At 34.8% G+C, this 12,090-nt stretch overlaps 1 protein-coding gene across 1 annotated transcript; it reads left to right on the top strand.

The window, feature by feature from the left end:
* Window positions 1-5,982: 5,982 nt before the first annotated feature.
* Window positions 5,983-7,265, top strand: LOC141664967 (uncharacterized). Its single transcript, XM_074470924.1, has 2 exons — window positions 5,983-6,183; window positions 6,231-7,265. Exons 1-2 carry the CDS (start codon window positions 5,983-5,985, stop codon window positions 7,263-7,265), a joined length of 1,236 nt encoding a protein of 411 aa, XP_074327025.1.
* The last annotated feature ends 4,825 nt before the right edge of the window (window positions 7,266-12,090 follow it).

Below are 12,090 nucleotides of genomic sequence, written 5' to 3'. Positions count from 1 at the left end.
TAGATAAATGATATTTACTTGCTCTTTTGAATGTTATTTTTAAATTAATAATATATTCATAATTATGTAACTAAATTATGTAATCTTACTTAATATTCATAATTATGTAATAACTTATAATTCTTTTATTACACCTTTCCAACTAATTAAACACAAATCATAATTACACATAGAGATGCGTGTTATTTGACTTTTTAGTGGTTCAATAGTTTTTGGTATATTGATCAAAATAAACCCTTGCATGCAAAGCCCCATTCAAAGTGAATACTACAACTAAACCGCAATCCAACTCTGCACCGAGCATCGACTGATAACTTTTCCATCGGATCATTCAACAGTTGTCATGGAGGTATATTTCTACTCTATCCTTCAATTAGGAACCTGATGATTGAATATCAATATCTAATAGATGTTTACTGTCTTCGATTTGTTCAATCATGCTTATTGTAATCTTGTGATAACATTGTGTATCGATTAATATTGGGTATTTTTTCATATAGTATCGTCATATTGTATGTTGACTTATATGGTGAAAAATCAATCTAATTCTTTTAACTATGTCGCTGGTAGTCTTAATCTATTTTGCCTAGCAGTGTATGTTGTGATTTTGGTTATATTGGTTTACTACTGGGACAACCATTATACATATTCAGCCCTACTGTATTGATTTGTAATAGTATCTGCCATGATTGTATTAAGAGATGTTTAGCATTGCGGCTGGACTTTACATCTGACCTGATTCACAGTATCAAGAGCTACTTCAATATTCTGTAATCCATTAACAAAATGATCACGCTTGGATTAGAAGCCAAAAATACAATAACATTACAATTGTTGCATTGCACAGGTCTCGCTAATTGGCCAATTAGACTTAATAATTTGTTGTTACCACAGGGTATAAGTCTTTACCAATGGGTCCATGCATCATGTAGTTTTTAACAGCTTCATATGCTATTGGATCAGAATTCTTATCTGGTATTTCAGCAGAAACCAACTGGTCAACCTTTTCAATAGAATTAGGTTTGCTTTCAGGGCTCAGCCAGATTAGCATATGCACGTGTGGCAAACCACGCTTCTGGAATTCAATTACATGCATAACTGTGCAAAATATAAGTAAAGAAAATATTAAATCTATGCATGTGTGTAGATATGATTAAAAAAATTAAATGTAAAATTGTCGGTGTCCAGAAAAATAAATTTACCTCCTATACACTTTCCAAAGTAGTTCTTCTTTTTAATCAAATCTAATAGCTGATCAAGCTTCAGTTTAAACACGCGAGAAATAATATCCGGTGCATCAACATGATCAACATTGGGCAATAATTTAAGCATTTCTTGTATCTCTGGCCACTTTGAGTTGCAATTCATGGTGAGAAATAAAGATGGATGACCAATTGCACGACATATCTCCAAGGAATCCTTAAAGTATTGAGACATGTATCGTTGGGATCCAGTGAATGAAGCAGGCAGTATAACAGTTTTTCCAACATGCATTGGATCATGGTCTCCTTTATTGAGAGCATCACGCACAGAATTATACAAATCAGCACGGATGGTAGTTTGATGTGTTGAAACTCAGTCTAATCTATATTGTTCAATGACAGCAAACTGATCCATAACATATTGTTGCCACAAACGTACTGCAAGGTGTGGCGTTAAACCTGAAATTAATGAGACGATGGTGAGAATATGCACATAGCCATTACATATTTTATATTCTAACCACAATGCTTACTTTTAATAAATACATTCAGAAGTGCGTATCATAATCTTGTAACAATAATATTCTCTTAGTGAAACATGTCGCCTCTGTGTTGAGTCAGGATCAAGGTCTTCATCATCTAAATTCTCTATTTCAGAGTATTTATTGCTTATAGAGGTATACGTTTATGATAACCCCCGGTTCCCCAAGGAAACAGTAGTGGATATTGTAACTGCATGAAATGTGGATCTGTTTCATATATCCTCTTCAATCCTTCTTGTTTGGAATTCACAATCGTGTCTCTAAAACCACCGGTATCCGTATCATCACTAACAATGAAAGCAGCAACTTCATCAGATGGAGTAATATGGTTTGGTCTACCGCTAGAAGATTGAGATGATATGAGGACTAACTTAAAGTCATCCAGCTCTTCATTTTCAAACCGATTACGAGCCATGAGAAAAGCTTTGACTAACTCATTGTTCTTGTCTAATATACCTAAAAGTTCCTCGACAATATCTGGATCAACATTATCAGAAGCACCTCCCATTGCATTGATTCTATTCTCAATCTCATCCTGCATGTCGTATATGTAGAGCTGGCAGAATTTGGGTGAAGATCCATCTAACGGTACTAAACTCCCAACCAAATGATAGTTTTGACCTTGTAAGCGAAAATAATACAGAGAGCTACCTCTGTTTATTGAGTTATCAATCTTACCACCGGTGGAAGTGAATTGGAACATGCAGTTGTACACTCTTATGTACTGTTTAAAATGCCTCGATTTCTCACCACCAAGTAACAAAGAAGCTAGTGGTTCTGGTGGCGGCCTTTCTTTTGGCAAATGTATCTGACCATTACGACAACACATAGAAAATGTGGGCTCTTTACGCGGACATGATTTATTATTACGCTCTTCGTTCCACATAGTAGCACCATATTTATTGCACAACTTTGACGGAGGGCCAAGATCCATATATCCATGCCACAAATTCTGATTCAATATTACCTCTTCCATGTCATCATGATACATATCATCAATTCCAACATCTGAATCACTTGACTCTGAATCCAAAAATTCAACCACATTGTCAAAATCTGATATCAAATTCCTCTTTTCTGGAGATGCTTGTTCTTTATCCTTTCCTTTACTCTTTCTTGACTTCAGTTCATAGGGATTATGAAAACTTGACCGTAAAGGAGACGTTGGAGGTTGACTCATTCATCCATGTTCAAATATTTTATTAGACTTTGACAATGCGTCACCGTTATTCATAGAGGATGTACCAGGTCTTTTTCCTATCACTGCTGAAGAATGAACAAATACTTCAGCATACAAATCAGTGAATGGTAATAATGGGATCAATCCCAGCAAGGTAATTTTTTTTATAAATTTGCATATCAAAAAATATGTAATAACAAAACGTACACATGGGATCTGTATAAATCTTCTCAATATTAGGGCCACGTACCCTGCATTTCTTAGCTGCAACAAAATACACAAATGGATTTTTAATTGTTTTCACAACAATAAAAACATGAAATCTTATAAATGAACATGCATAATCATGTATTAATGTGCCTCACACAAAACTTACTCTGTGGTATTGTCTTCCTATTATCAACATTAGGACCACGTAATCTACATTTCTTAGCTGCAACAAGAAATAATAATGGATTCTTGTTGGTCGTAATAGCAAATAAAATATAAAGTATTACAAATTTTATAAATTAGAAATTTTATAAACTGATTAATAGGTAACACACATGATTCTTCTGAAGGCGTAATTTTTTTTTCTTGGTTATTCGTTGAAACACTGTTATTAATAGCTAAAATATTTTCAATATTGCGACCACGTACTCTACGTTTCACAGCTGTAACAAACAACATAATATAATGTTAGCAATTTAGTAAATGCAACAGAGCATACAAAAATCTTTATTTCAGTATAAAGTTATAATATAACGTACACGGCAAATTGGTAATATCTGAGAGTGTAGCAGGTTGATCCATGCACCTAGCAATTGGAGTGTTATTCTCTTCAACTGTAATCCCCGAAATATGTGAAATTTGTACACTGACAGGCGTGCTATTTGATCCACCAAGAGGTCTCAAACCCACACTTCTGCTCATACGTTTCAAATCTACAACACAAAAAAAAACAGAACAAATAGTCATACAAACATTCCCACTTCTGCACTTTACATTGGTAAAAAAAATCCAAATACCTGTGAAGGAAGTCCGGGTGGTTCTATTAGACGAAACATCAGCAACAAAATTAGATGGATTGTGTGGACTGGAATCTCGCAATATATTTGTATTACTATTGAATAATGGTTGTAAAGGAGACCTAAATTCAACTACAAAATGCATATGAATCATGAGTTCCTAACATTCACTAATGTAACAGATAATAAACAAATATAATGGAAAACATACCAGATGATAATGCAGAACCTGGTGACTGTGTATTCGAGACTGTAACATTGGGACTCTGATTTTCTTTTTCAACACATACGTTTCTACGCTTTACAACTGATTCAATAAGACGAATATAAGAACATGAATTAGATTACAATCTACATACAAAATGTAAGAGGAAGAATGATATTCACCATTCGACTCAGAAATAGGAAAACTTGGGATAGCCTGTAACAGAGAAGATTGATTTGAGCCCTGATCTGATGAATCTTGGCTACGAATCAAACGTTTCAGCCCTACGGACAAAAATATAAAATCATTCAAAATCATATAACACTTAACGTGCATGATAGTTAACAGTTATTCATGATGAAATCAAACCTAAAAGTGATGTCCTTGCAGAGCCTGAGCCTTCCAGGGAGCGTGAATCCATGCTTGACAGGAGAGCGGCGGAGCAAAATCGTTCGATTGAGAAGAACAGCAGAGGAAACATATTAATCAGTTACTACATTTAGCACCAGTTTGAGAGAGAAAAAAATTCAAAAAAATTTGAACGTACTAATCAGTTGCTACAATTAGGAGGGTCTGGCTGTATAATAGGTTAGTTTGTATATGGGTTATAAAATATTTAAATCTTAAAAGATCCATGGATATGTATATAATATAATGTTTTATGTGTAAAAAAATTAAATGGGTCATGGATAGTGGGTCATGGGTAAATTTATGGGTAAATTTAGTGGGTAAATTCTAAATGGGCATTAGTAGCCTTTAAGATAATATAGATTATACATAAATAAAGTACATACATGAAGGCATGAACTATGAAGCAAGCACATACATGGAGTCATGGGGTAGATTGTCTATATGCAGAAAATAAAACAGATAACCCCTAATTAAAACACAAAAACATGGCCAACACACAAATGAAAAACTGTACGTAGAATTTAGAAATAGAAGCCGGGGAAAAGAAACCTCTACAACAAGACTCTTGATTGGTGTACATAAATATATAGGTATGAGTTTGAATACATACTTAATTAATTATTAAAAGGACTTATCATAACCATAACTCATAAGTAAGGGTCATTTGGATCACGAAATTTCAACATGTATTACATGAATGGAAATAAAATTCCAATACATTATTGCATTAGAATTTCATTCTCATTCGCGTTTAACGGAGTTGAAATCTATTGAGGAGTATACCCAGTCAAAGAGGTCAAAAGCTACATTTGTAAATAGTGAAAAGAAGAAATATGTAAGAAAACAAGATAGTCAAAATTAAACTAACAAACAAGAAGAAATATGTAAGAAAACAATACCGGGAAGTAAAGTAAAAATACTTAAATATTCATTTTCATTGATAACCCCTAATTGAGGAAGAGAATACACTATATATGTAGCAACATTGATCTGAAGACTATGCCATTGGGCCAGATAAACCTATAGCCCAACTCTATACCTGGCCCAATCATAATACTGAGCCCAACAATGTCACCTAGCTTCAATCGTGACATATTGTTTTGATGGAGAATTCAACACTGTGAGTTTCGATTCTTGGCATCCATTATATCTTCATCCCTCTGATCATCCTGGTCAGATTTTGGTGTAAACTGCTCTCAATGGCGACAACTTCAATGAATGGAAAAGGTCAATAAGTCTTGCTCTCTTTGCGAAAAATAAGCTAGGTCTCCTAACTGGTAAACACAAGATTCCAGGTATTTCTGCGCCTTACTTTGATCTTTGGAAAAGATGCAATGATATGATTATCTATTGGATCTTAAATTCTATCAATCCCGAAATTCGATCAAGTCTAGTCTATGTCGATCTTGCATCTGATATGTGGACTGATCTTAATATGTGTTTCACTCAAATTAATGGACCTAAGTTGTTTGAACTGAAGAAAGAACTATCTGAACTTGTTCAAGAAAATCTGGCTATCTCTGCGTATTATACAAAGTTTAAGAAGCTATATGATGATCTGATGAATATTTTGAATGTGCCTAAGTGTACCTGTAAGGAAAAACTAGATATTGAACATTATGAGGAAACCATGAAGGTTACCCAATTTTTAATGGGACTTAGTGAAAACTTCACTAATATCAGATGTCAGTTACTTATGATGAGCCCTATTCCCAAACTAACTCATTTTTAAGTCTTCTTCAACAAGATGAGAGGCAGAGAAATTATTCTCATATTAACACTCCTGAGTCTGCTGTGATGATGACTAGAAATGTGTCTGGTAATAAATTTTCAAAGTCTGATTTCAAGAAGTCCGCATCTGGTTCAGAGAATAAAGGAAAATCACAGTTTAAGAAAGAAAATCTGGAGTGCACTCATTGTCATGGAACAAACCATACAAGAGATAGGTGTTTTCATCTGATAGGATTTCCACCAAGGAATAAACCTAAAAGAAATAAAATCTCCAGGTTCTCTAATATTTCAGGCAGCAAGATGATAACTCAACTTAATAGTGGAGCTGATGATAAAAATAATGCAGCAAAGGTGATAGAAACTAACAACAACACTCAGAATTTGACCACAGATCAATACCAACAACTGTTATCGCTGCTAAACAAGTCCACATCCTCTCTGACCACAAATGAAGTACCTCAATCAGGTAATATTTCTTCTTTGTGCTCTTCCATGACAACTGTATGTTTAGCTAGCTGGAATAACTCTATGGATTTGATAGTTGACCCAAGGGCTACAGACCACATATCTTGTCATCCTAATTTGTTAAGAACCTCAGAATCTTGTGATATTAAAATCTGTCTACCTAATGGTCACACAACTACAGTGCCTGTCAAGGGTCAAGTTCAACCCACTTCTGAAATTATTCTTCATGGTGTGTTACTCATACCTGAATTTAAATTCAATCCCATCTCGGTTAGTAAACTTAATAACACTCTTCAGTGTGAAGTTTTATTCAACTCTCATTATTGTATCATTCAGGCCCCTATGAAGAGGGTGAAGGGGATTGCTAAAAAAAATCATGGAAATCTCTGCAAGATTGTTCTTCCTACTTTGACATATACTGCTGATTCAACTCATCATAATGTCAATGCTTACTCTTTTTCTCAATTCAAGTCTAAAGCTATTTTACTGAGCCAGTTATGGCATGATAGAATGGGGTGTTAAGTCACACAACACTATAGAAGGGGGTTGAATATAGTGTTTATACAATCAAATCGATTTTAGAACACAAGTATGTATCAGTAATCAAGTATATTTAATATAATAAACTCTATTACAATAGAACAGTTGTTCTCTCTCAGTGATGAACAATATCACTAAGGGCTGCTAGGTTATAATGTATAATCTTTCTTGTGAATGATAACACATATAGTGTAAACCCTAACCTGTGTTTATATAGTACACAGTTACAAGAAATCTTCGAATTAATTATGGAATATAATTATGTCTCCTAAAATATATCAATCATATATTATCTTCTACAAGTCTTCTAACTATCCAACTCTTCATGCATATCTTCTATTGTTTTAGTCATGATCATTTCCTGTAAATCAGCTGCTTTCCTTATCTGAAGTATCCGCACTTAAGTCCTGATATAAATCCTGACGGCCTTAAGTTCTAATATAAGTTCTGACTTCAGTAAGTTCTGATTTCCAGTAAGTCTTGATATTAAGTTCTAAAACTAAACACAACAGATTAGACATGACATCACAAATATATCTAACAATCTCCCCCAACTTGTAAATTATGAAACTATACAAGTTAATAGATTTGATGATGTCAAAAACAGTTAAGTACAAATGCAATAAGAGTTTATTTAGATAACTAACTACAACTTACAGTCTTTGTAGCTTTTACCAATCTTAATGAGTCAATCTGAATCCAAAGTAATTCTTGACAAAGTTTGATATCAGCTTTTCTTCTTCATTCCTCAGGACTTGAGCTAATGTAGCTTTGACTTGCTTCATCTCTTCATCTTGACTTCCAATATGGTAAATTGCAGTCCTAAGTGCTGAGATGTGATTTCTTTCTAAACCATCACCAAGTCTGATTACCCTTGGATGAGATGAGTCTTTATTATAGCACAAACATTTCTCTTTCAGAATAACCTCAAGTTTAGCAGAATCCTTCTTCATTGGAATTTTACTTCCATCATCTTCAACTATATTTGGAATGAACTCTGTAACCCTTGATCCATAAATTCTTTCTTTATCCCTTGTGGTCTTCATGATGAAATTTGACCATTTCCTAGTAATCTCAGACTTTATCTCCAAAAGATAATGAAAGAATTGAAGTTCCTTCTGAGATCTGTTCAGCACATCTGATTCTGACATTCTGTATGTTCTTCCATCTTCAAGAAATAGAATCAACTTTTCTTTGATATTACTTTTATCATGAGCATCCAGTACCACTTGAAAAAATATAAACTTGTCAAGGTGTTTATGTGTAACTTCTTCAAGAGGTTTGTTAGTCAATAAGAATGGATCTCTTGTAAGTACTTCAAACCCTGTCTTGATCTTGTCTTCTTCAGAACCTGATCCAGCTCTGTCAGAGGTTGTCTTAGATTCTTCAGTTATCTTCCTTCTTTTCAGAGTTTCAACAGTTTCATCTTCAACAGCTGTATCATCAAAAACTTGAACCATATTGCACACTGGTTTCATCAGGATTTGAGGAATCTTCATCTCTTGTGTCTTTGTTGGTTCATCAATCTTTTCTTTCCCTTTTGCCTTGGGATCAATTTCAACTTGTGATCTTGTCTTGGGCTTTGAAGCCTCAGAGCTTCCCTTGATCACAATGCCTTTTGCCTTAGGCCTTGGAGGTTTCTTAGCATTAGAAGCTTTAGACTTAAGATTTATCTTATCAGCTGCAAATCTAGCTTCTTCCTCCTTTAAAGTCTCTAAATCCATTCCAGGATTATGCTTGAGAAATAGTCTTCAAGCAATTTCTTTATCAAGTATCTGAATCTTGGGATCTTTATAATAGACTGTAGTCTCCCTTCCCTTAAGCTTCAGAGTTTGCAAAAACTTCTGAGAGTCTTTACTTCCTCCTTGAATGAGAATATCAGAACTTGATATCAAACTTTGATTATCAAAACTTGTCTTCAGAACTTGAGCATTTACAGCTTCAGAACTTGTCTTCTTCTGTGTAGAAAATTTGCCAGAATCAGAAATTAGTTTCCTTGAAGAAATTTTGTTGCTTTGCCCTTGACCTTGACCCTTGCTAGATTTCCCTGGTCATCTTCTGTATCATCCTTCTTCGTCAGTACTTGACTAGTAGAGCATTTGGACTTCACTACCTTCTCCCCCTTTTTGGCATCATCTGGTAGTAGTAGAGAGAGAAGAAGTTCTACTGAAGATTGAATTTCATTCAGTTGAGTCTGTTGAGAGGCTTGATTCTGCAGGACCTCAGTCAGTTGGGCCTGTTGCTTTTTTTGAATCTTCTCAATTGCCTCTACTTTCTCATGAATAGGTATGATAAACCTGTTCTTGTCTAGCTTTAGCATCAGGTCCAGCTTTTCAGCATTTTCCTGTTGCTAATCAACCTTGGCATGAGTAATGGAGTGTTGACCTTGAAGTCTTTTAGTACTGAGAGCTGTGATTTTAAGTTGAGCTTTAAAGTCAGAGTTTGTCATCAACTCATCAGCTTTTGTAATATGATCTGATAGAACTTTGGAGCTTGGAATGAAATCAGATTCATTCCACTTCTTGGTCCATTCAACTCCTCTATAAGTTTCTTCCCATGGAATAGGAGCATCTTGTTCACCAAACTTTTTAATCAGTGCCTCCTTTCCAAGAGTTTGAGCTGGTGTGTTGACTAGAGCTGACTCTCCGGAACTTGCAAGAAACGCATCATCTTCTGAGAACACAAGTGTGTGTGTGGTTGTTGGAGATTTTGGTACAACTTCATCTGTTTCCACATCCAGAATTGGAGTATTTGGAACTTCAGCATTTAGTGGAGAAATTGATGGAGTTGTCACTTGTCCTTGTGGTGCTTCCAGAAACAGGATAGATGGAATGATCAGCCTATAAAGGTCAATTTCAGGACTTAATCCTGAATCTTCAGCTGGAACATTTGCTTTGATAGGAGAGACAGGAGGTGTGATCACAGTGTCTGGAACAATATCCTTAGCTTGAAGGTGGCAAAACTTCAATTACTATTGGTCCTTTTTGTTGGATTCTAATCGCAGTGGGGGCATGTTAAAACACTTTTACACATACAAAATCCAAATAAAAACATATAAATCGTGAATAAAAATTCGAGGGATCGAATCTAACCTTTTAAAATAATTCGGAGACAACGATCAGAGATCCTTAGCAGTTGCTCCTCAAGTGTGAAGCACTCCACCGGTATCCACCAAGAAAACGATGTTAAGGAGGAGGAAGGAGGTGGAGAGAATTGGGTTTTCCAAACTTTTTGGGTTTTCAGGTTTGATGTGGGGTTAAAATAAAATAGGGTCTATAATAGTGTATTTATAGGCAAAATTTTCAGCTGAAATTTTCCCATAAATAATATTATTATTATCCCATTTATTATTCTCATTAATAATTAAAACACCTTTTAATTATTAATCCTTTTTCTAAACACTTTAGAAATAATTCTCTCTCTTGATTTAATTTCCAAAAATTAAATCCTTAATTAATAATATTAAGAACTTTTCTTAATTAATTTATAATCAATTAAATCTCATTTAATCAATTATTAAATTTGCCAATTAATTATTTATTTCATAAATAAATAATTATTAGCCATTATTAATTAATTCCTCCACCATTAAATCATTCTCCTTTTATGGTGTGACCCTGTAGGTTCAATATTAAGCCGGTAGTAGAAATAAATAATAATAAAACTATTTTATCATTATTTATATAAATGCTCTAATTTATTAAATATGATTAATTAATTAATCACATTTATTCTACATCGTGAGTGATGCTTCTCAACATATCGCGACTATCCGGATAATATGAATTCACTGCTTAGAATACCAAGAACCTGTCAGTGAATAGTTACCGTACAATAAACTCCTTCTAATCTACAATGTTCCGATTAAATACAAGGCATGGATCTCGTGTCAAGCCTATCTAATTCAATCACTTGCTTACCATTTACTATGCGTAGTTCTATGCAAATTAGAAACTCCTTTCTAATTTCATTCACTCTGGCCAGAGATTCCTGAACTAGCATAAGTGGATCAGCCTTGAACATTCGCTTCCTTCACTGGAAGGGGTAGATCCTTTATTGATCATACACTATCTTCATGTACAAATTCCTATACCCAGAAGAGCCATAATAATTGTCCCTGGAGACTAAGAACTAAACCAAAGCATAGTTCAGTGTACACAAGATGACTATGATGACCTCAAGTCTAAGGATACTTGTACAACTATCACTAAGCGAACAACTGCTGACACGTGAGTGAACTCCATCAGTTGTTCAGCTGGGCGAGTCATGTTCAGTGAACTTATTCCATAATAAGCACCTACATACTAGCTATAGTGTCACCACACAAATGTCTATAAGAACAGACATCCTTCATAATGAAGCAAGCATAGTATGTCTGGTTGATCTCAATGTCATTCTCAATGACAAGGCCATATTACCTCTCAGGTTGGCGAGACACTCTCCCTGACCTACGAATGGGCTGTTCCACAAAAGGTTGTTCAGTCAGAACAGGTGTTTCCACTTGATCCGTAGTAGTTTGTGCTTCTTGAACTTCATCAAGTTCAATTTTGCTCCCACTGTTTCCTTCAAGGATAAACTCCTTTTCCAAGAAGGTAGCATGTCTGGAGACAAACACCCGATGATCGGTGCAGAAGTAATACCCTAAAGTCTCTTTAGGATATCCCACAAAACTACATTTTACGGATCGATATTCCAGCTTATCTGGGTCAACTTACTTGACATAAGCTGGACATCCCCAAATCTTAACGTGTTTATGACTCGGTTTCCTTTCTTTCCATATCTCATACGAAGTTTGAGGAACAGATTT

The sequence above is a fragment of the Apium graveolens genome, chromosome 6, assembly GCF_009905375.1.
Source record: "Apium graveolens cultivar Ventura chromosome 6, ASM990537v1, whole genome shotgun sequence".
NCBI lineage: Eukaryota > Viridiplantae > Streptophyta > Magnoliopsida > Apiales > Apiaceae > Apium > Apium graveolens.
This window is presented reverse-complemented; position numbering and strand designations above follow the sequence as displayed.

Bases quoted from the DNA above. Each gene is read 5' to 3' on its own strand.
- LOC141664967 (XM_074470924.1), top strand. From the start codon at position 5,983: ATGTGTTTCACTCAAATTAATGGACCTAAGTTGTTTGAACTGAAGAAA. The intron at 6,184-6,230 runs GTTACCCAATTT...CACTAATATCAG, and splicing joins ATTATGAGGAAACCATGAAG to ATGTCAGTTACTTATGATGA.